Source organism: Pundamilia nyererei, unplaced genomic scaffold (assembly GCF_000239375.1).
Source record: "Pundamilia nyererei isolate P.nyererei 1_Seehausen unplaced genomic scaffold, PunNye1.0 scaffold00072, whole genome shotgun sequence".
Classification (NCBI taxonomy): Eukaryota; Metazoa; Chordata; class Actinopteri; order Cichliformes; family Cichlidae; genus Pundamilia; species Pundamilia nyererei.
Genome location: NW_005187473.1, coordinates 1,806,503 through 1,833,535, shown reverse-complemented (window position 1 = coordinate 1,833,535; position 27,033 = coordinate 1,806,503). Strand labels below are relative to the sequence as shown.

Below are 27,033 nucleotides of genomic sequence, written 5' to 3'. Positions count from 1 at the left end.
CTTAGGGAGTGGTGGTAAGGAGGGCACTAATGGATGGCATTACCCAGTAACTCGATCTTAGATGAATGGATGAAAATAATCTGTTGACCCTGAAGTCTGAACCCAAGGACAATGTGAATGTATACTGTAAAATCGATGTAAGTTACAAGAAATACTGCAAAAATAGGCACAAACATACGAACACTGGCAATGTGTTGAACAGTTTGAACAGGTTTCCATATTGTAAAATGTTTTCTTATTTACATTAAACTTATACAAATCAATAAATAAATGTAAGAAAAAAAGCTTTTAATTTATGTGCATGTGTGTGTGAAGGGGTGTGATATTAGGTATCCTAGGCTTTTGGAGCATGTGGCTACAGGCCCGTATGCTCGAGGATGCTTTCCTCCAGTTTCAGGTAATCACTGTACTCCTTCAAGTCCGCCTCCTCGCTGTCTACCTGGAATGTGACTGGCTTGTCAGGCTCCTGCAGACAAAGCCAGAGAAAAAAGCTTCATCATAAACAATAATTACGAAACAATAGAGCACCTAATCCAAGATCTCAGCGTTTCCCATCGTAGAGGCAGAAAATTACATTGCCTCTGAATTTTACTGAACTGAAATTTTATTGAAGGATGCAAATATTAAATAAGATGACACTTTTCTAGCAAAATCTGGACTGTGCCCTGCATCTGTGTATTGCATGCAGGGCACAGTCCTTTAAAGAAAAAAAAAGGACAATTAGGATACTGTTTGGCAAATTCCTGATACTTTCCTCCCACAACAGTAAACCTGACAGTATTGTTCATATCATATTTAAGCTGTGCCTTGTCCTTATCATCCATCTAAATTCAAATTGCCGTAGATGTTTTAAAGCCAACAGCAGAAAGAAGCTGGAGGTGAACATGAAAATTCATTCCTGTTTAGAGGAATTAAGAGAAAGTATCCACTCCAAGTGACATTACTACAGCAAAACAAAACTTTTTTGGTAGCTGCCATGCAGCCTAAGATGGAACCAGTTAGCCACTTAAGTTTGCTTCTATACTTAGCAGGCAGACTGTCAGGCACTGCCTGTCAATAACTACCCTATCCCCAGTGCTTGGGATCAAATAACGATGTGAATGAATTAAACATGAGCGGATAGAAAATGAGAGAGACACAAAAAGAGATACACGAGTGCCTTCTTCATCTCTTCCAATGTCAACTTTATACGTCCACATATTTAGCTGGGTCAGTACTAAAACTTTTGTAAGTCTGCTGAAGATTCTGATCACCAATGCAGGGAAGTTTTGTGGGAAGTCAAGGTTTAACTCAAGGACACTTTCACTGTAGACAAATGGCAAAGGACACAGGGAAAGAAAAGCTTTAGTGTTCTCCTATCCTTTCTCGTCCTTCATTTTCATTTCAAATCTAACCATTCGTTGTGCGTCACTATGGTCTGAACTGTCAGATCTAGGAAATTACAAACACTGGACACAGGACATCTTTCCTCCCTCTCAGCTGCTGTTGAGCCACCTTCCAGTCACACTGATGGAAACTGGCACCTTGAGACTTCTGGGAATTCAGTTTAGAATTAAAACCTACTGCTCACCACTTGTTTCTTGGACTCGCCTTCCTCCTTTCTCGGTTTCGCCCACAGTTCTTCCCACTCCAAATAATCCTTCAGCCTGTCATTCTCTTGGTCAAAGAAGATCTGCATGTTTAAATCCTGCATACAAACAAAGCAAAACAAGACAAAGATACTAGTTAGCAGTCAATAATACTGTAGCAGCCATTAAATACCTTTAAGAAAAATAACACATTTTTACCGCAGTTTCTTAACATTACACAAGGGTCCAAGCAAAACAGACAGCTCACAGTCTTCTTACCTCATTCTTAACCGGGGAGCGGAGGGCCTTTGGCACATTGAAAACACGTAGCACTCCAAGGTTGTCAGCAACAGCCAGGTAGTGTTGTTTGGCTGTAAGTACAAAACAGTCCATTAAATGAGTTTTAAGGTTCAAAAATCGTATCTGTCCTGAGCACCTAATATAAGCCAAGAACTCACAGGCGGTGATACAGGGTTTGATGCAGGTAATTCTGGTACTGGCGACGTGTTCATGGACGTGTGTAGGTTCGCTGGTGTTTAGGAGCAGGTTCCACACCTCAATACTGCCATCATTTCTCCCAATGAAGAAAACCGCAGATCGGGAGAGGGACCAGCATGCCGCACTGTACTCTTGCTCAGAGCTTGGTCCCACGAAGATTGGGCCACCCTGGATGTTGTGGTTTACAAGAAGTATTTAAAAAATTTTGTGCGTTCTGAAGCATTTTAATTATTGAATTATGTGCTCCAATTTTGTCGTTACTTAGGACGAATTAGTCTGTGCATGGTTCCCATTTGGACGTGCTTCAAAAACCAAAATTGACAGTGTTTATCCAAAAACCAAACAAACAAAAAAACCCGACTGCTAATGCTGAGGCTCCACAAACCATACATGGCTGCTACATCCATTTTTTATGTACAGTCTATGTCTGTGACCAACTGAATAAGTGTGAATAGTTTTGCTTAGTTTTGCAGTTTAAATGATCAAAACAGCAACCAAGAAATTACCTCATTTGAATTGTCTCAATTCTATGTGATGTATGCATACGTCATGTGAGGTAATCAATGTTTTCTGTTGCAGTACCATCACACCCTCTTTCCAGATGGCAAAGTTCCAGCCTCCTGTTGTCAAAAGAATGTCTTTGAAAAAGGGTGATCGCTGCATTGTGTTCACAAACCAGGCATGAGTTCTAAAACAGAGCAGGGGCTTGGCACCTGGGAGTGAAGTGAGACAGATGGAGAATATGCACAGTTTTATTTGACAGTAATTTCCTTCCAGGGTAATCATAATGCAAAGGAGCAATTAACCCAGTAAAACATTATGGTCATTACATTTGCCCAGGTTACCAAACTAAATAGTGGATTTAATGTGAAAGTAGCAATCAAAGTCATTTCAATAAATTGGGTGTAATTGTTTTATGAATCAACGTACTGCTGTCAGTCTGACAGCTGAGCACTGGTGAGCCATAAAAAACAGAGCGCGGCAAGCCCGACTACTCACTGAACTTTCGTCCAAACTCATCTTCCTCCAGTTTCCAGTCAGTGTAGACAATCTCTCCTTCCTGTAAAAAATGAACATAAAACTGTTTATAAATGTATGTATGCGTCTTCCTTATTTCAGTTAAGTTGCAAAGTATAGTACACTCCTTAAGTGGCATGACAAAAACATGTGCAAAAACCTAATAAAAAATCATTCATTATTGGTTATGCCAACTTGAGATGAACTTCAATGTAACAAAAAGAAGTCCAGCTTGCTCACAAGCTGAGTAAAGTCAAGAGTTAAGTTAAAAGTTAAGCAGTCAAGAACTTAACTGTATTTTTTACTTGCTCTATGTTGATATCATTTGAAGACATTTTCAAGTTTCAAGTTTTATTGTCATGTACAGATAAACAATGTAGCCACATTTAACCATAATGAAATGTTTTGGCTCGTGCTCCTCTGCCTTACATGAGCATATAGAGAGTGTACAGTTTATTTAGAAGAAAATAACAGAATTTTTACCTCTGTTCCAACATAAAACTTGGTATTGACATCGTCCAGGGTCTTGAGCGTCTTGGCTGAGGGTATTCTGAGTTGACCGTATTCTGGGAGGACCTCTGCGCCATCATTTTCATTATCTTGTTATGTAAGACAAAACAGGAAGAGACGGTAAAGTAAGAACAGGTTAAAAGTTCAACTCATTGTTTTTTATTTATTTATTTAACATTTCAGTGACCTGAAAGAGGGAGCCTGGTGCTGACGTGGGACTAAAATGTTCACAATACTCAGCGCCTTGTTACTAGACAAGTACAAATATTTCAATAAACTCAAATAGGGGAAGAAAAATAGGTGAAAACTAGCAGATTTTAGGAAAAAGAACATCTGCTTTATTCAAATGAAGGAAATAACAGCCTGAACCGCGGCAGTCGTGCTGTAATTTGACCGTGAACAAGACGACAGAAGTACTAAAGCAAGTGAGGTGGGGAGGGGGTACAGCCGAAGTGAAAGGACTGGTAAGAGTGGATTTGAAGGGAGAGAGAAAGAAAAGCACAAGAGGTAGAGGTAGGAGGGAAGCCTGTGGAGAAAACAGGGACAGGAGGTAAAAGGTGGAGGGGCTGAAATAGGTTAAGCTGGTAGAAGCCTTTTCCATCACAAAAGCCTGACTGTCTGCCAGAGATCATGTGGGTCTATCTGTTCACAGCCCCTTACCTGTGGACCGCTCTCGATCAACTCTCACTCTTAAAGGTTAGATCAGATTACCAAACCACATGTCTTCTAAATCTATTTTCTCCCAGTTAAGATGTGTGTAAAGATATGCGAAAGATGATACAGGAACAGCTACAGACAGTGTTTGACTTTGCTTAATCCCCATGAGGGCCTGCTCACAATTTATTTCAGTGTGAAAAATCATGTTAACAAGTATATTGTAGCTTTTTAAATGTTCAGAAAAATGTCAAAAGGCACAGAAGCAGACAGCAAAGACCACCCTCAATCAATGTGAGTCAGATATCTTAGGTAACGCTGCAGTATTAATCACACAGGGATTCATTAAAATCGTAATAACAGACTCCCTGAGGGCTGATGAAAAAAGAAGCAGATTTATTGCTTGAGTTAGTAAGCATATTAATTCTATAACAACCAGCCACCAAGGCTGTGTTTATGGAAGCCAGACAAAGACATGTCTCTTCTTGACCAGCCAGGACACACATGATCATCTTCTGGCCCTCAAGGAGTCTGAGCAGCATATTGCAAAGAGCTGACAGTCAGCAAAGCCAATGGTCTGCAACTATGGCGGCCTTGTTTTGGAAGTATCGCTTAATAAAGTGCCATGAAACCTGAGGAGAGACAAGACAGAGAGAGAAATAGAGGAGCTCAGGGCCAAATGAGCCCTGCCCCACTGATCACTGTGCTCAGCCATCCAAAAGAGAACTCAAGAATCCAAAACTCCCTCAAAGAGGTCAGGAGACATGTCTGTGATGCTCACTGTTTGCCCTCCTCACTTACTTCAGTTTTTAACACATTCTGTGCCATTCAGATATTATAAGAATTGTTCAGGCACATAAAAGAATAATTGCTCTTTACCTTTGATATTTTGAAGACACAGTGAGTGTATCTTTCTATAGTTTGCGCTTGAGCTTTGCTTCAATACTTTCCTCATCAAAACTGTTATATGGACAACAATGAAAATGAGACTATCAGCTACAATGGGGAAATCATTTCTCTAATTGTTATGGTCGTTTAATTTTAATGGAGGGCACACTGAATATAAACCAAAAATCCAGAAAACACTTTATATAGAAGTTATAAATTGATTTTGAAAGAAGAATTTGATCCATGACCAAAGAGCCGTCCATGACCCGTCTTTAGTGTTCTGACTGAGGAGAGGATGTTTGTGTCCAAGATTTTACGTTACGTTACATTGGTCCCTCAGTGCAATGAGTTTGCCCTGAACCATTAGCAGAAAAACAGTCCTAAAGCATGTTTACATCTCCGTGCTTGACTGTGGGGATGATGCTCTTAGTGCCATATGCAGCATTTCTCTTCCTTCAAACACAAACACAATAACTTGACCACAGTACTTTCTCCCATTTACATCCTCATTGGCAAATTTGACATGGGCCTGTAAATGTTCCTTCTTGAGCAGGGGACTTTGCGAGACCCGGAAGATTTCTGTCCATTGTCCAAACCGTTACCAATGGTGCTCTTGGTGTCTGTGGTTCCAACTCCAGCCTCAACAGGTCTGCAGTCCTGCCCCTGACATCCATGGAGAGCTATTTGGTCTTACTTATGGTGGTGGAGAGGTTGGAATGGGACAAACATATTCAGGAGTATCTGTAACTGACTGATTGACTGTATGAATCATACTTGTTATTAATCTCTGGCTCTCTTCCACAGGATGTCTTTTATCCTGTCTTCCCTCTCTCACCCCAACCGCTCAAGGCAGATGGCCCCGCCCCTCCCTGAGCCTGGTTCTGCTGGAGGTTTCTTCTTGTAATAAGGGAGTTTTTCCTTCCCACTGTTGCCAAAGTGCTTGCTCATAGGGGGTCATATGATTGATGGGTTTTTCTATGTATTATTGTAGGGTCTACCTTACAATATAAAGCACCTTGTTGTTGTGATTTGGCGCTGCATAAATAAAATTGAATTGAATTAATCTGTCTGCTGCATGCAGACATGCAAATCAATTTATAATGTTTATGTATTTTTTTTCTAGATTTTTGGTTGATTTTCTGTTTCTCTCCATTAAATTGAAGCTTCCATGAATATTAGAGACTGTTCTTTTTTTCCAATAAGCAACAAATTCAGCAGGGGATCAAACAACATCTCTTATGGACAATCGGTTTGATTTGAAAGAGCATGTGAGTGAGTCAACTTCCTAAAACGTTTGGCATCAAACAAAAAAACCACAAAGTATTTTGTGTAATTAAGCAATGTGACTGATTGCAGGAAAACAGAGAACGAGTATAGCAGACTGAAACAGACAAAGCCTTGCAGCCTCGAGGGTAAAAGCTCTTGCTCACCTGTGTTCCTACCTGTATTACTATTACAGGTGTAATGTTCTAGGCTGAACTTCAAAGGAGCATACTCTCCACTTGTATCAATCTTTGGCAGGGAAACCTGACACATGGCATAAAAGAAGATGGCTTTTATCACTTGAAGAAAAAAAGAAAACCTTATCTAAAACAAAATCACAGAGCATGCTCAAGAATCTACACACTGAAGTCATTACCTAAACCCCAGTTAAATAAATCCAATGCACACGTAAATACAAATTAAATAGTTATTCAATTTAAGCCATTTTCCTTATTTTCTTGTAACAAATCTTTGTCTGCAGGATAATTACTGATGTGTAAAAATAACACTAAACATCGAATCATTCTTTTTCTTATGGTTGATTTTCTTATGGTTGGAAGTTGAAGAAAAAAGCTCTTTCTACACAAATCACAATCTCTGTAATGCATCCCAGACATGAAAGTACCCTGAAGAGTGGTTTCCATGTCCGGTCCAGGTGTTTGAAAGTTGTGGGGATGCTATAGGGTGTCATCATGGTCTTCTGATCCACATCTTGCTTCCTGTCGGCCAGAAACTGGTTCTGTAGTTTTGGCACTCGCAGATCCCAAAACATTACACTGCTTTAGACAGAGACACAATAAGATAATGTGGAATTAAGAACCACCTGAAAATTAACAAAATTCTCTATCATCAAATGTTCATATTCAAACATGATTGTTGCATATATAAATGTGGTTATTGACAAAAACAACAGGAGCAGTGTTTTGAAATCTTTCTGTCATTTGCAACTCCTTTAGCGCCAGTCTAATGACGCAGAGTGTGAAACACAGTCTGTATTCACATTGATACTTCATATCTAAACTGAATAACAGGACATGCAAAATGAAGTAACACATAAAAACACTAGTGAGAATTAGACTGCATAGCTATTTCCTGAGAAACATAATGATTGCCAGATACACTCATTTACGTGGTTTACAAAAGGCAATATTTTAACCAACTGCACAGCTCTTCAATATATTATTGGCTCAGTATGTTCAACCAGAGGAGAATGACTACAGATTACACCATAGAATTAAGATGAAACCGGAAAAATAATCCAGCGTGTTTGAGTGCCATAATATACTGTATATTCACCAATAGAAAGCTTTACAACTTTACAGTATTAAAAAGCATCTTTACAGTCTACTCTACAAGAAAAAAAAAACTCTATATAAATACCTTTCATCTTTATGAGGAATTTATAGGTGATTTTTTCACACATATACATTTTATGTTTTAAACTTAGCTAGTAGCTGTTATGTCTTGTTAATCCAAGTCACTGATCTGAACAAAATTGTAGTGTTTTATTATTCAATTGATATGTGACTTGGCACTAATAGCCAGACAATTTTGTCTGCCAACTACAGACAGTAAAACCAAAACCATACTCGAAGCTAGGTATGTAGCTTGCTAACTTTCTAGCATTAGCCTGAAGTTAGAATTCCATCTTCTCTAAGAGATCTGGTACTGCTTGAATTTTTCTGTATCTTGCAACTGTGTTTCTACTCTTTTTACAATTCAGCAATAAATACTTCTACTTCTTATATTCTTTGTATTTGCTTTCTTTTGTGTTTAATTTCCAGCGTTAGTTATAAGTCAGTTTGATTTGGAATTACACAAAATATATACACCAAGGAACTTAAATTATGATGTATTTATTTAGCTCATGTTACGGCATAAGTAGTATAGTATTCCCATTTGGGTTGTTTTGCTTATTATCTAAATTTGTCGAGGTCTTGCTGTAATTTCATAATAATATTTTATGTATCCTTTTTTCTATGCACATGTAGAGGTGTGGCAAAGTCAAGTCAGTTATGATGAGGGAAAATGACTAAAACCCATTTTCTAAACGCTGTTCACTTCCAAAGGTTTTCTTTCTTTTCTTTTTTTCCCTGTATTTGACCTTCATTAGAATGTCAACAATCCAGAGAGACTCAAAACAAGGGCAGCGAGAGAGAAAGGGGACGTGATAAAGCAAACAGTGGATCTAGTGAGTGTATAATGTATCCATCAGGTAACCAGAGGCCTTTGTTTGCCTACTTTGCAAATAACTGTATGTATTAAAAAACACACACATGTTATCAGCCACTAAAATCACACTTAGAATCAACATCCAAAGTACATACTGACAAGCAGTGAAAAGTAAGAAGAAAAAGTATCAGGAGTTATTTTTTTCATTAAACTGTAGAGAACTTACCAGTCAGGGGAGCAGGTGACAACTTGAACAGACATGTTAGAAATGTTTTGAACTGGAACGCCTGTCCTGGTCACCTAAACAGAGGGAGTTACAAAATCAATAAATGTCTGCATCAGGCTTGGTCTTGTAAAGAATGAACATGGTTCATGAAGCTGTATGGGTGGTTGGATTTTCCCCTGGGGGCACTTTGATGATTGCCTTATTTTACTTATAACTGAAAGTGATCGATGTGATTTACTGCAAGTAACTACATAGAGGTAAGTGATAGGCACAAGTGGGAAACCAAATCTGGACATATATGCTAGTAATTTTCTGTGCACACTTGATATTGGATTTCTTTGTAAAAGACAAAATACCATAGTCTTACTGCAGAAAATATATCTTTAGATAAATATAAGTTTAGATTTGATTTCTTTTGACATTGTGATTGTGGGGTTTGTTTTCCTCTGAACATATATTCTACATTGCTCCTTTTCTGTGCTCGCACCCTCATTTGTAACATTTGCTTTGCTTGCTATCTACTTCCCACTAATACCCTACATCCTCTTAGTCCTGTTTATAGTGAATTGGCCATTAACCTGTCACCATTCCAAAACAAGACAGAGAAATCAGTATGCCAGTATGAGACCTGACCTTGAAGTGTGTGTTTTGTTACCATTTTGAGATTGGGGGTTTTAGTATGTTGAATTACGACACAGTGTTTGTATTAGATATAATTTAGGGAGGCTGAGATCTAAAGATTGCTTTTCTGAGACTATTGCTGTGTAGTCACACAAAAACACCTTTTATCCACACGCTAAACAGCAGTAACCTTGTGGAAGGGCTCAGAGTAGGCTCATGTGCGCCTGGTGGAAAAAGTAATTCCCAACAGTTGTTAATTCCCTCCAACCCCTTTGCCCTTCAGTCCCTCAGTACCTCAAATGTTTTCGGCAGCCACTGGACATCAGTAACTGGGGATTTGTGGCTGCTTTCTATGGAAGAAACTGCACAGTAGCTCATGACAGGAGTCTTGTTCTCTTTTTTGTTACCCAAGTCCTGTAGGGAAAGCAGACACGCGACAGTAATGTGCTGTATGGTGAGCTCTGACAATTCAGTCTACACACAAATTCAATCTAGACACAAAGACTGTACACAGCTGAATAACCACTGTAAAACGCACAAGCAGAATAATGAAATGCAAATGACGACTTCGATGTGTGCATGGAAAAACAAACAGCACACAGATAAATACACTCAAACACATTCTGGCACAATAGAGCCACTTAAAAAACATAAAATCGCTGCAATATGATTATTTAATTTGTTTAAAACACCTCCTCATAGTATTGCAAGCAAATTTTAAACATATATCTTAGTCGTTTTGTGGACCTGCAATTGGATTTATTATGTGCAATGGAGCGAATAAAAAAAAAAGTAGATAGAGAAGATGTTAATTTAAAATGTAATTCTTCATTTATCTGACAACCCAGTGACAGGTGGTGGTGTAGCACAGCTTTCACATCACCTAACAGAGCGTTCTAGTAGATACAACTGCCACTGTTTACACTGCAAACAGCAGGAAGGGCAGTGATCTGATTTCACTGTGTGTTATCTTCTATGTGGGGGCAAGAAACAAGAGTTATGTAACAGCTGGCGTATGTGAGCCGGTGCTGTTGACTCTGGTGAATAAAGGGCTAACAATGACAAAGAGAACAGAAGGAGGCACAGAGGGTGGGAGAGGGGAAGGCAAAGAGAAGGAAGCAGTAAGGAGAAGGATGGAGACAGCTGCTCCACTGTAGTGGCAATAAAAACACCCAAGGTAAATCTGGGCCAGAGATGATAGGACACGAGTGTCTACTTAAATACAGCTGGAAGATATCAGTGCAGGTTAGGCTTTAAGCGGAAGCTTTAAGAAACTGTAAAACAAAACATTTTAAAACTATAAAAGCTACACTTGAAATGAGCTAAAACAAAACAAAGTCAAAACTTACATATCATTTAATTGTTGCATGATTCAATGTGCATAAAGTTAAAAGATTAAAATTAGTAAAACAATTTTTAAAAAAGAGACTTTTTCATTTGATTCAAAATTCATTTCAAATTTATATGTTGGATTATGCAGAAAAAATATTATTGGGCAGAAAGGTCTATTGCTTTATTATGTGTTCAGGTTGTGTATCATGTTATTCAAAAATAACTAATTACTTTTTTCAAGTAACTTGACTAACATTGTACAGAACAGCATGTCTCACTGCATCAGCACTGTGACTATTTCAAAGAGAGTATGGGTACTTACAAATGTGTCCGTGTCAGAGTCGGAGTCTGAGGCTTTTTTACTGTTAGGCCGTGTTCCCTGTAAGTGCGGGATGTGAAAAGAAATGTCCCACAACACCACCTGAGACATCAGCAACATAAAATCGTTTAGTGGTGATGATCATTTGAGCCTGAGACTATAGATAATAATATACAAATATATATATTAGAAAAAAAACCCCTCAAACATATCATATTAAATGCTGACAGAAGAGTGGCAACAGCATGCAATACCATGTTTATATTGAACTAAAATGGGGGCATGGGATGAGAAACTGATTATTTTGATTTGTGAAGTTGAGACGCTGAGTGAAAAAGGAGCACCTTGCCATTCCTGCAGCCACCAACAATAACATTTGGATTCGAAGGGCAGAACTCGAAGGCAAAAATGTCATCTGGGCACTCCAAGAGCAACTATATATATATAAAAAAAATCAAAACACATAAAAATGAGCATACGCATATTTCCAAGCAGAGGTTTCCATGTATAAGGAGCTTCCCAACGCAAAAATGTATTTATTCTAGTCTCTCATATGCCTACACTAGACATAAGGGGAAAAAGACAGTATGCAGTACATTTTTTTGCTTTATTCCCTTTTGTAGAAAATATTAATTATTTATGTTATTTATATGTCTTGTCAAAGTGCCACTGGTCCCAGAGGCTGAAACCAAATCATGACACATGCACCATTGAAGGCACACATGGAACTCATATTACTTTTGAGCGATTTAGCAGCTTGGTTATATTGATTGAGTGCTTGGCTCAAATCAATAGATCTTTTCAAATTTACAGCAGAAGATAAATTACAGTAAAGGGCAAAGACTTAGAGCTAACTCTCAAACACATACATTTAAAAAAATGTTTTCTCGACTCCCATTAATGTGTTTCTCTCCTCTACTTCTCATACCCGGGGGTTAGATTGATCGGGGAAGCCATAGAAGACAATGAAAGCAGGACTGTTGATGTACACAGTGGACTTATCCAGCTGCTCCTCCTGTTTCTTTATAAAAGTCACAGCTATCAGACCTGCCACATAGACAAAAAAACACCACACCCCACAATGTATCAGCTACATAGCAACAGGAAAACAGACCTGTGTTTACAAAGCCTTTTTTGAAAAATCTGTAGATCTACTCTAATTTCTACTTTACATAGAAGCCACAAATTGATAATGCATGTGCACTGATCACACTGATATTCTTTTTCTGGTTTTGTGGACGTCGATGTGTGTCTTAAGGTGACGCGTTGATATTACAGATATTACAGAGCTTGTCAGTGAAGTTGAAATAACAGGAAAAGGGAGTTCAATTTCTTTTAGGCAGGCTATTGTATATTTGTACATATTTATATCATTGCCCACTAAGTGTATACTTTCTCGCCACAAACTGCTATTGCTGAAAAAACAAGAATTGGGCAAACTCCTGCCTGCCCAGGTCTGTGCAGGAGGTCAATAGTGACCTAATTTTTCCAACTAAAAAGTGAAAGAAAATGAATTATGATGATTTTAATGTGACCTGTCAGGGTTCTAACGATTATTTTGCAATGTTAATGAATGTCCAAAGTTTCTATGGTACACAAATCTTGACTTTATCATAAATGTACTCTATGCTAAGTCTGTAGAAGTCTATGTACTTCACCATGGATTGTAGGGTGCCAGCTGACGCTGCTGATTTTCTTGCCCATGGCGCGCTTCTCGTCTGTGAAGGTCCATTGAAGCTTCAGACCTTCAGAAACCATCACTAACTGGTCAGAAGCTTCTGCTCCTATGCCCAAGGCCTTAAAGTCATCAGTGAACACATTCATTATGTGTGCCTGCTGAAGGGCATGCAAGACCCTGCAAAGTGAAAATGTACCTGTTGAGATTTGGACCGGTACTTTTTATGTATCATTGCTCACAGACAGCGGAGCAAACAGACAAACAAACAAACGCTGCTGGAAACATTTTTTCTCTCGCCTCGGCAGAGGAATAAAGTACACACAATTGTCTTAATACACCATCATCGTATTTCCACTGAATATTCCTGCATTCATAATACTGGATGGGATTGAGTTATCTATGGCTGATATTTTGAGCATGGGTTGTTAAGAAGCAGATGGAAACGACGATACCATAAGAATTCATTTTACCTGGGGGTCACTGAGTTGACAAACTTCTTCAGTTTCTCAGACCTGAGGATGTTTTCTTTTTCTTTCTCTCTTAGCTCTCTTGGTTCATACTGGGTAAGCACATTCCTCTGAACCGCCCTGTAAAATAGACAGAAGGCAACACATACAATAAAACATGGAACTTGCCTTACTTTTAAAACAATATGTTATGAAATGTGTTGCAGACTCACTGAAAGCATATATAATTTATATATATATGTATGTAGACAAAGCAGAAAATATTTCTGAAATTGATTTCATCTTACTTCCTTGATTTGAAACAGATGCAGTCTTATTATCGGGCTAGTCAAACCTGCACGTGCTTTCCCTCCCTACAGAACAAATCCATTTTAAGTGTACTGATTTGCTGGCCTACCGCTCCGTCTGAGCAGTGCTGCTCTGCAGTTTGGGAACAGCCTGCATCCCGCAGTCCCTCTGCATCTGCTTGATGCTGAATCTGCTGTCTTGGTAGGAAGGACACGCCACGGAGCGACACTCAGCCTCTGTACTGTTGCGGTCAGAAAAACAGACAGGTAACCCCGGTCTGCGCTTTAAGTCAAACTTGTAGCACAGCTGATGATGGCAGAAGAGACAGAACAGAATTCATGAGCAAAGCAATCAGATCAGATATAAATATTTAATGTTAATTTGAATATACTGCAGTGCCTTTTCTCTGGTCTCTTTGACAGACTCTTGATCTACTTCCAGCTCACTGCCGAGAGATATCCATGGCTTTGGTTCTGGGGTTTTACTGACATCATCCTCCAACTCTATTATTTCAGGTTGTGGGGGCTGCAGAACCTAAATACAATTGTAAGAATATATAATATAAAAAAACCCACACACTAGCAATCTTTACATGTATTCATACTTACAGCAAAATGCTTATGCTAGGGAAAGATAATAAAGTAGTACTTAAAGTCTTAAATTTTACGGAAAAATAGCCTGGAAAGCGAAACACCCCGGATGATATATGACCTGTCACTATTACTAATAACTGGTGCCACAAAAGCACTAGAAACAATTAACGACCTTTAAATTAAATAATATAAAACTTCTGTTATGTTACTGCTTATCAGTATACATTTTTTAATTATTGGCCTGGTCTGTCTAATAACAAACATGTATTGAGGAAAGAAAAAATATATTAACAAAAGAGAACCTTGTTACTGTAACCAAAACTGTTAGCTTACATTATATATTCTAGCCTTGGCTTCTGGTGTGAGAACCAGGTAAAAACTCTGTCCATAGGTGAAATCTACATCAAAAACAAGCAATATTTCATCCTCTGGGTAGTCCTGTCAAAAGAAAGTGAAAATCACAGCATTAATTTTTTATGAGAGTGTTAGAATACATCACAGTACAAACTACTTCTCCAGTAATTTGGTTGAGAGTGAATGTGAAAATCCCAAAAACCCTACAAACATCACAAAAAACGAAATGGCTGAAAGGAAAACTGGTGTCTCATTTGTAGATGACTAAAGTTGCAAAGTTCTGTCATAAATGCATAAAAGAATTTAGATCAGACAGAGAAAAAAATGAAGTTAAACTGGTTGCTTTGTCTTTTCCCACAGCTCTTAACTTGGGTCTGTGCATCATCACAGTGTCTGGCTGCTGTTGTCTGAGTAAACTATGCAACAATGCATAACCAGCGCCTAACCAGCACAAACTGCTTCACAGGGTGGAAATCGGACACTGCGGCTCTTGTCTTAATATCCTGTATGATGTCGTCCTTTTCCAGCAGCTTGTAAGGGCTCTGCTCTGTGACATCCTCATCAATGCAGCATTCAAAGAGCTCCTGGGTGGCTGTTGTCAGGACGATGGGGTAGATGTCATCAGGGTGATCTTCAGGAGCGTTCAGAAACAATTGAGAGAAGAAAAATAGGGAAGTTATCTGATAAAACGAGCTTTTGGGCTTCATTCCCTAAAAGCAAAGCTGATGACTGATGACGGCTCAAATAAATACTAATACTAATACTACTACTACCACAAATAATAATAAAAATAGTGAGAATAATGATAATAAATAATTCAGAACCAATTACTTATGTTTTAGAATATTGAATGAGACTGTATCAGATAATCAAACAATAATGATTTTGATATCAAAACAATGTAAACACTCAGATAAGCAAACTCTGGTATAAATGTTGGGATTTTACTGGCTTGTGGATACACACAACAGCTGCAAAGACCACTGACATGTATTTATTTAAATATGCTTGGAGTGGGCCTGGAGAATGTGTGCAGAATTGGTGCATTGCAGTGCATTGTCCATGGGGACAAGTCCTTGTGGTCACAGCAAACTATAAGGCACGCGTACATCCACGCAGAGCCTCGTGTTCACCTTCCAATGAAGAAATTTAACATCCCTCAGACCCAGCGAACGCCTCTCATCCTTTGCCTGCTTTGACTCTACAAATATCAGTCCTTATGAGAAGTCTGTGCACAATGTTTAAATGTTTCTAGGCGTACGTTTGTATCAGAATGTGTAAAAACCAATAGGGCATCCCTCAAGACATAAAGTGCAGTTACACACATTTATTCAGGACTGTTATAATACGAAGCCAAAGTACTTTACCATCGCCACAACAAAGCTTTTCCTAATAAACAATCCATTCAGACTCTACTATATCTAAGCCAAGCACAGTCCAGGGCATAGTACAGTAAACAAAGCTTTGTATAATGATAGTTTTCATTCTGCTTGTGGTCTCTCGCTTCAAAGTCTTTCCACAAGGTTGCTAAGGGGACACTGGGAATGCTCAAGTACAGCTTAAGTAACCACTTCCCAGCTGGGTGTGTCAACCTTTTCCACTCACACCACTTAGGCCTCACGCCAAATCATTGTAGTGGAAACTCACACCCTTCATTTCACAGAGTCATGTGTCAACCAAGGCATTTGTATTCATGGGAAATATTTGCTTGGGAGACATAAAGAGTGTGATGCGCAGCGTTCCACAGCCCTCAAGAATGCAATTAAATTATATTTGTTGGCTGCTTCAAAAAGCTATTTTTAATTTGTTAAGCTTCTTTTCTCTTGCATAATTTACCCAGGCATTTTTAAAAGCATACCACAAGATATTTATACCAAACCTCAGAGCATTGAAATTTTAGCACAGTTTGTTTTCCAGTCTGCTCCTATTAGTGAAGGATTTAAGCTTGAACAAAATACATTGATCAGCGTATCCTTAATGTCACACAATGTGCAGAAACCTGCATTTATATTTGAACTAGAAGGCCAATGTGTTGTTATTGTCACAAAGATTTTAAACTGGTTCCTAAAAAATTACCATTAGTTTTATGGCAAAGACAAGATTTTAGGCTGAGCCCAGGCTTGGCTTGGGCTCAACCTAATTAGGTCATGTTCAATTTTGTCACGTTCACAAATTGGACTTAAACTGCTGGAAGTATAAGATTAAAAGGAATAAATAAATGCAAAAAAACGGAGCAAATTTTGAAAGGAAAAATATTTTTTACTCACAATCACCTAATCTAAATTAAAACACTACTTATGCTGATGGCTACAAGCACTTGATCGAAAACAAGTTTTGGGGTTGGTATGTCTAAGAAAAAAACAAATCTAGGGACACAGAGCCAAGTAGAGAAGAGCTCCAGAGCAGCAGTCCCCGGGCCTCGGACCGTTAACTCGGTTTCACGTGTGTTATGAATAAATCTTCCTTTTTTCGGTAACGGTACTAGTTTTATTTTGTTGTATTTATCTGCGACACCTTAAAGGCCGGTCCGTGAAAATATTGTCGGGCATAAACCGGTCCGTGGCGCAAAAAAGGTTGGGGACCGCTGCACTAGAGGTTACACAGCAGTACACTTGAGAACATATCAGAACAATGCACATATGAAGGATATATAACTATTCACATTATAGGACTACTTCAAAATGCGACTGTTCTTTTGACTTGAGCATTGCTACTGGTAAACCTGAAACGGAATAATAAGGGTCTGATTAATATGCTGTGCTGAAAGTCAGCACATATGCAAGTAGGAGAGCCAAATGCTCAGGCTCTCTGAGTTCAAGAATAAAAATACAGTGGTGAAAAATGAACAAAGCCAGCTTTTTGTAAAAGTATAAACACAATAAGGAGTTCGAATTTAATTTTCTCTCTTCAAAAAAAAAAAAAAAATACAAATAATTTTTTTCTTACCAGGCTTTTCCATAGGTGAAGGTGTCAGATTCTCCTTGACTGAATAAGAAGTAACTGTTAGTTGTTAGGGTAAATCAAAAACAAAAGCAAGCCTGTTTAGATTGTTTTGACAATGTGGACTTACACTGTCGGGGCTATAAGCTGGAGACAGGTGGAATGGGTAACACAGGATATTTTAAAAAGGAACAACTCTGAGAACAATAATCTTTAACAAGGACATGGCACCATCACCTCATCGTAAAATGATGTGCTGATAGTATTTAACTGTATGCAGGTTTTCAGCTGTGGCATGGTGAATGTAAACCAAACACTGAGAATGGGGAATCACAGCTGAGCAGAAACCATCTGCAAGCACCAATGTCACTGTGCTGTCTAACATTACACTCAAGACCAAATTAAAACAATCCAAATAGCTTTTTTTTTCTGGGATTTTTTTTTCTCAGCTATTTGTGTTACAAAACAAATTAAAAGTAATTCAGTTCCCATGAGTTAAGAGTCCCTCAACATAAACTTAATGGCCAATTCAAAAGCATCAAGGATTATAGGATCACCCTGGCTCTGGGAAATCCGTTTACTATTTTATTTACATGTCATGAAAGAACATCTTTCATACAGAGACATATACAATAAAAGAAAACAAATGCATTTAAATTCAGAAATTAATACTCCAGGACTCACCTGTTTTTCTTGATGGACTTTTTTGCCTCTTGGGTGCCATCTTTGCTCTTTGAGCAGGTTTATAAAGGGAAGAGAGTAAGTTTACACATTTTTTTCAACCAAACACATTCTGTACACAATTTTCAATTTAATTTTCACCACTGTCACTGGCATTAGAACTCATCCGCTCAGGCGATCTTGATGTCATTATCAAAAGCTCTGGTGACATCTTGTGGCAGATAAGGGAACTGCACTGCTTACTTAAAAAAAGCTGGTGAACTCTGAGAATAAATGCTTATATTAATTTAAACAACTTACCCAAATAATACATGTTAAAGTTATTATTATGACAATAATAAGTTGTTGTTTAGTTGTCTTAATCAGAATTATAATACAGATTACAACCAGTGATAGAGGAAGTTTTATTATACACTTGTGTTATTGTATTGTGTTATATTTTGTGCATATCAATAAAATTTATTTAATTGGGCAACATGAAGTTACAGCAATTAGCACTGTTGCCCCACAGCAAGCAGGTCTTGGGTGCAAATCCATGACCTTTCTATGTGTAGTCTGTTGTTCTCCTTTGTTCTCCAGCTTTCTCCCACACTCCAAGGACATGCATGTTAGGTTAACTGGTTCTCTCTGTTAGGCCTGTAATAGACTGGTGACCTGGATGGATGTAGTCTAATCATCAAAAGTAGTAACAACATAATTTGCCCACTGGAAATAATGTTTAGTGATGCGAATATGCTCTGCCAAGAGGACGTTTTTACTGCTTTGTGTAATATTAGGAAACTTTATATATCCTCTAACAGCATCTAATTTAACAAGCTCAAATATTTTTCAATTGTTTTCAATACAGATTACTTTCTGAGTTCGCTTGTATTATTTGACAATGGTCAATTTAGGGTTTTATGCGTTTCCTAGTTAATGATAGTCTCATTTATTTCCTGAAATATGGATGGTATTTTAGTCAGTTTAATTTTAGTCCACTGTAGTACCAGTATCATATCCACATAGCTATCACTCAGTATAATCCAGAATATGTAAGTCTCGATTTAATATCATAAAGTATAACTCGTAACGTCCTGTTTTCTTTAAGGCTTACTTAGGCATTACAAATTAGAAGACATTAGCTATTACAGGCTAGTTACGTTAAGTTAGTCGTGTTGCTAGTTAATAGCTAAAGTCATCAAAAGAACATTGGATACGCAGCTTATTTTATGCTCGAAGGTGCAACTTTTCCCCTTTACAGAAGAATGAATCAATATTACCGTGATCTTACACCGCATAGGCTTGATACCTTCTTCTATCTTCTTGATATCTTCTTCGCACTCACTGTTTTTGCTCACCAGTGGGTTGGGAACCGCTGGGTTGCCAATGGTTACAAGAGAGAGGGCGGGAGAAAATTGACTGGCATTCGCACGAGCTAATCACATTCCAGCTCAACGAGGCTTCGCGAAGTGGTTAAAAGTTACCTGGGTATTTTACATAGTTAAAGGAGTTTACCGGAAAGACAAGTCTGGTGCTTTAGAAGTTCAGTCGAAGTCAGTGAGGTCACTCGCGATTGTCTAATCAAAGCAACAGTTTTAATTATGATTTTTAATTGAGAGGAATTTATTAATTTTGACGCCGAGTGCGCGTCGTTGGATCCGCAGCGTTGGGATGCAATTACAAGTTGATTAACCTGTTTCGGGATATCGGTAAGTATCTGTTAATGTACGTTATGTACTGTTTTCCCGGATCTACGGGGTATGAGTTCACTCCTTCACGAGGAGTAATGAATAGCTGACATGTTCCCGCAATGCTGGAAGGCGACCGTGACTGTAAACCTGAGCTGTCTGTATTATTCAGCAGTACAAGTAAGCTAGAAGTCACTGCCTTCCTTTCTTCCTTCCTTCCCAGTCAGCTGTTAGCTAGTCATTAATCACGTGAAAGCTAGAGCTATGCATTCAGCTTGTGGCAAGTATGTTGGTTTGTTCTTCATTCTTAAGGATCAACAAAACAAAAATCAAGACTAGTATTTATTTCCCAGCCTGTGTTTTAATTCTTTTAAGTTTTCATGAATAGCACTAGGCTGGACAAAAATGTTACAATCTGCATTTAATCCCGTATAGCACATTAAAAATATTCATCATGTATCTGAAGTATAAAATGAACTCTAAACTATACACAAACACACTCATACAGGAGCTTGCATGCATATCACCCAGATGTCAATAATTCTAGATATGGAGGAGTCCGGTGACTTGTATGACGTGCGTGAGACCAATGACCCCTCTTCTTGGGAGGACCAGCACCCCCAGTGTCTGCAAGACGTGGCAAAAGTGGAGCGCCTCAGGAGGAAGATCAAGTATTACTTCATGAACCCCTGTGAGAAATACCACGCTCGTGGACGTAAACCATGGAAACTCATACTGCAGATCATCAAAATCGCCATTATTACCATCCAGGTACACGGTATTCTCAAACATGATCCAAACAATTATGATCAGTTCATTTTATTGTGATCTACTGTCCTTATAAGACTTATAATTTATAAGATTTATATTATAATTTTTCCCTACTGCAGCTGGTTTTGTTTGGGCTAAGCAACCAGATGGTTGTCACTTTCAAGGATGAAAATCTGATGACGTTCAAGCACCTCTTCTTGAAAGACTATGTGGACGGAGGCATAGCTCCGTATGCTCTTTACAGACAGGCGGATGTTTATGATCACATTGAGTACGTCATTCAACAGGTGACTAAAACTTATCTATAAATAAGAAAATAAACTAAGAAGCTGTGAAATGGGTTTACTTTGGTTGTTTGAAAACACAGCTTTACATGTGCCTTAGTTATTGTTAATTATTGCTGGAATTTTACAATTCTGTATCCTCGTATGTCCAAGCGTCTTACAGGCTAAGCGTGTCATGGGATTGGACTTTGGTCATGTCGCATGAACCAGTATTTTAGTTGTGTTGATTATGGCTCATATAGTAAATGTTTTTTTAAATAACATGGCGGTTACATAAACCTCCTGTGGTAAAATGTTAGCAAAATGTCAACTACCTTTTTCTACTGTTCATTTTCAGTATCGGCTTCTGCACAACATCACATTAAGCAATCATGAATATGAGGAAAAGCACAGTGTCTACACCCCACTGTTACTGTGTCAGGAGTTCTACAGGAACGGGACCATCTACCCTTCAAATGAGACCTTTGAAATTGATGCTCATGTGGACACTGGTAAGCATGATTAATATTTACAGGAAAGACTCATAACAGTATTGCTAAAATACACTGATTTACACATAAGCCAACTGAAAGATTGGACACTGTGACTCAAACAAGGACTCAAAGATTTTTGCAATTTGTAATAATATAAAATTATATCTATTTATATATCTAATTATCTAAAGTGTAGAAAAAATAAGGTGCTGAAACTACGAAGAATGATGTTGACACTGTTAGCAAAAATGATCAACTTTGCACAACAGTGCCTTCATTTTAACCTAACCAGCTTCATGAAGTAGTCACGTGGTGATGTTTGGGTTTGCCTTATAGAAAACTAACTAACTAAAGCCTCTTCCAGAGTAAATATATAAACTGACACATATTGACAGCTAAGATAAACAGTGGACTAAACGACTACACTCACTACAGAGGAATGGCAGCCAGAGTCACTTATCCTACAGCTGCCACTGTAGCATGGATTATGCACTGGAATTGGAAGTAGTAAGAACACAGAATTCAGTTGACTGTAATCTGCAGTCTACTGACATCTAGTGGTGTGATTTTACACACTGCACCTTTAAAGTAATCTCATCATTTAACAGCACCTCAGATTAGTTGATGAAGCCTGCACAAATTGCAAATTGCTCCAAAGAAACCTCTGAGAAAGACTAATAACAGGAGAAGTTATCTGTCCAAGAAGCACAGTAAATGGGCATTAGGTCAGGTAAAATGTATGGAGGATAATTTATCAAGGAGCTGCTGGTGGCTTATTTTATTTTCAAGGTAACACTTTGACTACCTCAGCCTCCTGAAGTATTTCCCCAGTACAGTGTATAGTGGAAACATCAGTTGTTTTCAGTCAGCAAAAGCATGCCTCCAGGCTCTGTAATGAGTGTTTGACCGATTGGCGCCATGATTGAGGGCTGCATCAATACCTTTGGCCTTCACTGAAATCCAAACCTAACTGATGTTTGGGATTGGAATGAGTTGGACCGTGAAGTGAAGGAAAGGCAGCCAACAAGTGCTCAGCACTTTTGGTAACTCCTTCAGCACCGCTGGAAAAGCTCCAGGACACAAAGTCATGAAGGTGGTTTTGAGAAATAAACAGTGGAAGCTTTGAACAGCATAAAAAGGAAAACATATTTGACTTTGTTTAATTTATAGACAATGGAATCAGATATAAAAATAAAAAAATCCAATTAGGTCTAATGGGTTTATTTTGTTAATTTCTGTCTGTGTTGTGGCCTGTCTCTACTAGAGTGCCTCAGAGTTTATCCCCAGCCAGTACACGAAGCGCTTCCACATTTTAAATTGGATTTCATAAGGTACGGAAAAAACATTCGATGTTTTCTTTGACTTTGTTCCCTCGCTGTTGTTGCTGTATATGCATTTAAATCCTCCTGTCAGCTCATGTGCCTGCTCTGTCTTCCAGGTTAATATCTGTCAAGATTACATTTGTTCTCAAGGCAATAAATTTGCAGACAGTGAGACATCGAGAGCTGCCAGATTGCTACGACTTCACTCTTATCGTATGTCATTTGACTTGTCTTCGTGGCTCCGTGAGCATGAGTGGATCACGTCAGACTGTGACTCTTACTAGCAGTTATACGATGTATCTGATGTGTTGTATCACTAACGCTAACCCTTCACCGTGACAGTTACTACTTGTGACTCTGTACCTAAACAAAGTATAGAGAGTCTTTATTTCTGAAGTTCATTCGAGTAAACAAATTAGAGCAGTTTAGTTACACAGCAGTTGCTGTTTATATAATGAATGTTATCTTTGAGGCGAGGCAGATAAATGCTTGGCTATCAAGTGTGGCTTTAAGACTGGAGTGCTTACTCTTTCCTCTTCTCCAAATACGACTGTTTGGTTAACAGATCACTTTCAACAACCAAGCTCACAGTGGCCAGATAAAGGTTGATTTGGAAAACGAAGTAGACATCAATGAATGCAGGCAATGGAAAGTAACTGGAGCATGTAAGTTAGATGAGCAGATTCTAGTTTGTACAAATCATCTGGTTGGAGATTTTCTTTTTTTAATTTTGATGAAAATTTTGAATTCCTGTCCTCTTGCAGATGGTAGAAGCATATACCTGACCGTGCTGTTTGACTGCTTCATCATTATAATGTGCATCATCTCCTTCGCCCTGTGCACGCGCTCGGTGATCACTGGGATTCAGCTGCAGCTCGTGAGTAAAACAAAGCGGTTTCTTTTGCTCAGACCTAAAACAGGCTGTGATTGTCTGATACATTTTTGTGTACACAAGTGCAAGAGAACGCTCACAGCTGATTCTACATCTGACTAGGCTCGGCAACATGTTTTTGGCATCATTGGAAAAAAAAGATATCGTAATTCAAGTGAAGGGATCTAGTGAGGTGAAGTGGGAGTAATATTGGCCAATCAGAGAGCAGATTAGGGTCCTGAAAGTCTATAGAGGAAGTTGGATGTGGCAGCTTAAGCAGTTGGGTGGGTTAAGCAGAGGACTTGTGTCTGGGTGAGTGGGATTTTAATCCTTGCTGAAGTCAAATCAGACTTATCTTAGCCCATACAAAGTATTTGCTTCTGCCTGAGCTCAGCTGGTAGGAGGGGCTTAGGACAGAGAGGGGACAACTGCAGGGTTTTTTTTTTTCAGCCTAGTGCAGCTTTTACTAAAAAAACGATTATTCTGTAGTTTAACGGCAGATAAGAGCGTGCCGTTCTCAGCTTTTACTTTGGGTTAGATGAGTAACACTTGTCTATACTTAAAAAGTATTTCTTTTTAGTTTTTGTTTATATAGCTTTATGAGTATTGTGGCAGGAAAATGAGTATCTAGCTAGTAGCTAGCTGTATTCTGCAACCTCTCCACCCTCCAGTGAGCAGACACAGAAAGACGGAGACAAGGAGAGCAGTGGAAAGAAAGCTCCAGAACAGAGCAGAGCAGTCATCAGGGAAAATGGATACGACATTAAGTCAGATGCAAGATGAAAAGGGGGGAGGTAGGATATAAGAGGTGGGTGCAAAGCAGGTTGCACATGCACAGGGGCTGTGTACAGGTTAAAGCAGAATTTACAGTCCCCGCAAATGTGTCTGTCTGCATGCACATTTCTGTTCAGACATGGAGCAGAGAGGGGTTTTCACCCATCGTGCATGCACTCTGCCAAAATCCCACCTGTGCTTTAAGCAGATGGTACATGCGTTTATCACGCAGTGGCCACTTTTCATTGTTCTAACACTTCAGGTCGCGGAAAATTAGCTCTTTTCCATGGCTGACTGACGGACCAACAACAGCACAGGCAAAAGCAGCTCACAGACCAGTTGTACCACATACTCTGTACCTCCATCGATAACAGAGCTCTCTGCAGGTAGCCAGGACATCCCTAGACTGTGAACGCACTACCCCCACTGTACCAGAAATTCCACTTAATCCAACTGACTGTAACAAGCAGTCTCTGTATTTCATAGCCAGTTGGATTTGTAGAAATGTGCTATATCAGTTGATGTGGGCTGGAACTGAGATCAGCTGAATTGCTGGGATTACAGCTGAGCTTCACTTGAAGAAAATGATAAAGATGAAGATGAAATTTTCTTATGGCCGAAGTTCAGCTCAACTTTGACTTGATAATGTCCTGCATAAACACTTTTCTCACCACTCTTCAGTACCAAAACTACGAACCAAAGGGAACATTGTGTCCACCTTTCTGTGTCACCTGTTCATTTCCTTCAAATTCTCCCTACATATGTTATCATAATATCTCATTCTCAGAACTAATAATATCCAGTTCTAATATCATCTGATCTTCATTATTCTGGTTATTAGTTTTTTACGTGCTTGCGTTTAGATCACAAACAAAAACCTGTAGAGATTAATTCTCTTTAGTGATTCAAATTACAACCCACGTTTCTTCTTTTAAACAGGAGTACAGCTGTTACTGCAGGAAACACTTCAGCAAAGAGCTGTCGTGGTCTGACAAGTTAGAGTTTGTGAACAGCTGGTATATCCTTATTATCGTCAGCGACACACTGACCATCATTGGTTCCCTTCTCAAGATAGCGATCCAAACAAAGGTAATAACATTTTAGTAAGTTCGTCATTTCAATTGTGATAGCCGTTATTATTTTCTGTTTGATACTACAAGTATTTTTTTGAGTTCATCATTCATGTTTTTTTTCCTCCCAGGTGCTCACCAGCTATGATGTGTGCAGCATCTTCCTTGGCACAGGCACCATGTTTGTCTGGATGGGGGTGATCCGTTATATGGGATACTTCAAGAAGTATAATGTAAATCTGTCACACAGTAGTAGATTTTTTGTTTTAATAGATCTCTAGACATGATTAAACATGTATAAAATCCTTTTTTATTCATTAGAAAGGGTTAAATAATTAGAAACATTTGTTCATAGGTCTGAAAAGAAGATGCAGCTTTTCTTATTGTCTTTGTGCATAATGGCAGTGTGTGAAAGACTAAAGCTTAATAGGACCTCAGAATACTTTAAGGTCTCTGAATGGCCAGTTGTGGGAAAACTAGACCCAGTAAACCTGAAGATATTCTCGAAGAGAGAATGATTCACACACTTTTGCACATGTGTTTTTTAGATGCATTACCATGTGTTCATTTCCAGATCCTCATCCTGACACTCCGGGCAGCTTTCCCAAATGTTATTCGTTTCATCTGCTGCGCGGGAATCATTTACCTGAGTTACTGTTTTTGTGGCTGGATTGTCCTAGGCCCGTATCATGAGAAGGTAACAAGCATTGTACTTAACACAAAAAAGGCCTGCTTTACTTTACTGAGGCCAAATTAACTTTTTTTAAATCAATGCAGTGGGGGAAAAAAATTAACGTGGTGCTCTGTAAATGTCTTTGCAGTTCCGGACGTTGAACACTGTGTCAGAGTGTCTGTTCTCGCTGATCAATGGAGACGACATGTTTCCCACTTTTAAGAACATGCAGCAGAAGAACAGCCTGGTGTGGATGTTCAGCAGGGTCTACCTCTACACCTTCGTGTCACTCTTTATCTACATGATCCTCAGCCTTTTCATCACACTCATCACTGACACCTATGACACCATCAAGGTATTGCTACCTTTCTACTAACTCTGTCATTGGTTTTTGTGTTTTTTTTAAATGCACATTCTGCTTTGAATGCTGCAGAAGAAAGTTTTAAGCGCAGGTCTAACAAAAGGTTTCTGAGAAAGCCTTAATAGTTGAAATGGTGTCTGAAACGCTTAACAAGCATGCACTCTGTATCTACTGTCACTCTCCGACTTGCATCATTTAGCAACAGCAGCAGAGTGGAACCCCAACATCAGAGCTGCAGAGATTCTTGTCAGAATGTAAAGACCTGCCAAACTCTGGGGCGTACAGACTTGACAAGAACAATAGCTGTTTCCTAAACTGCTTCAACAACAGGTAAATCCAGACTTCTGCTCTACAGCACTTCTTTGCTCTTTAGTTGATATTGCACCGCTTACTAGAGATGTCCGTTGGTAATTAAACTTGAGGTGCAAGTGAAAATTGGTCATATTTTTGTAACAGAGACTCTCCCCCCACCTTCCTTTCAGATGCAGGAAGTATCGAACTCAAGAGAGGCTGACTTCAGAGGCGTGACATGATTTCATTGTGGAAACGCATTAAAAATTATAATTAATGTGCACTTTATCCTGTTATAGTCAGCTACAGGGATTTTTTTTTAACCTGACTGAACCCATCTGGTTAGAAGTGAAGCACTGTGATGCACTTCTCCTAGTTTCATATGAACACTGTATGAAAATGTTGTT

The 27,033-nt window shown here is 38.8% G+C and overlaps 2 protein-coding genes across 3 annotated transcripts; one reads left to right on the top strand and one right to left on the bottom strand.

The window, feature by feature from the left end:
- Positions 1–265: 265 nt before the first annotated feature.
- On the bottom strand, positions 266–19,443 carry dnai3 (dynein axonemal intermediate chain 3). 2 transcript variants are annotated; one of them, XM_005736961.1, is made up of 23 exons: positions 19,329–19,443; positions 18,073–18,119; positions 17,395–17,433; positions 14,895–15,079; positions 14,428–14,532; positions 13,901–14,035; positions 13,611–13,807; positions 13,217–13,333; positions 12,727–12,923; positions 11,997–12,115; positions 11,413–11,502; positions 11,072–11,170; positions 9,712–9,831; positions 8,797–8,870; positions 7,024–7,177; positions 6,566–6,662; positions 3,567–3,682; positions 3,066–3,126; positions 2,649–2,779; positions 2,027–2,234; positions 1,848–1,939; positions 1,571–1,687; positions 266–466 (listed from the first exon to the last, which is right to left on the bottom strand). In XM_005736961.1, exons 2-23 carry the CDS (start codon positions 18,110–18,112, stop codon positions 356–358), a joined length of 2,604 nt encoding a protein of 867 aa, XP_005737018.1. In that variant the 5' UTR covers positions 18,113–18,119; positions 19,329–19,443; the 3' UTR covers positions 266–355. The 2 variants fall into 2 exon arrangements, with proteins under 2 accessions (XP_005737018.1, XP_005737019.1); XM_005736962.1 differs by having other exon boundaries at positions 6,578–6,662.
- Positions 19,444–19,499: 56 nt separating this feature from the next.
- Positions 19,500–27,004, top strand: mcoln3b (mucolipin TRP cation channel 3b). Its single transcript, XM_005736957.2, has 14 exons — positions 19,500–19,757; positions 20,284–20,507; positions 20,627–20,794; positions 21,129–21,282; positions 22,529–22,595; positions 22,703–22,799; positions 23,152–23,251; positions 23,351–23,463; positions 25,171–25,320; positions 25,433–25,534; positions 25,876–25,998; positions 26,123–26,329; positions 26,535–26,665; positions 26,818–27,004. Exons 2-14 carry the CDS (start codon positions 20,286–20,288, stop codon positions 26,861–26,863), a joined length of 1,680 nt encoding a protein of 559 aa, XP_005737014.1. The 5' UTR covers positions 19,500–19,757; positions 20,284–20,285; the 3' UTR covers positions 26,864–27,004.
- Positions 27,005–27,033: the final 29 nt, after the last annotated feature.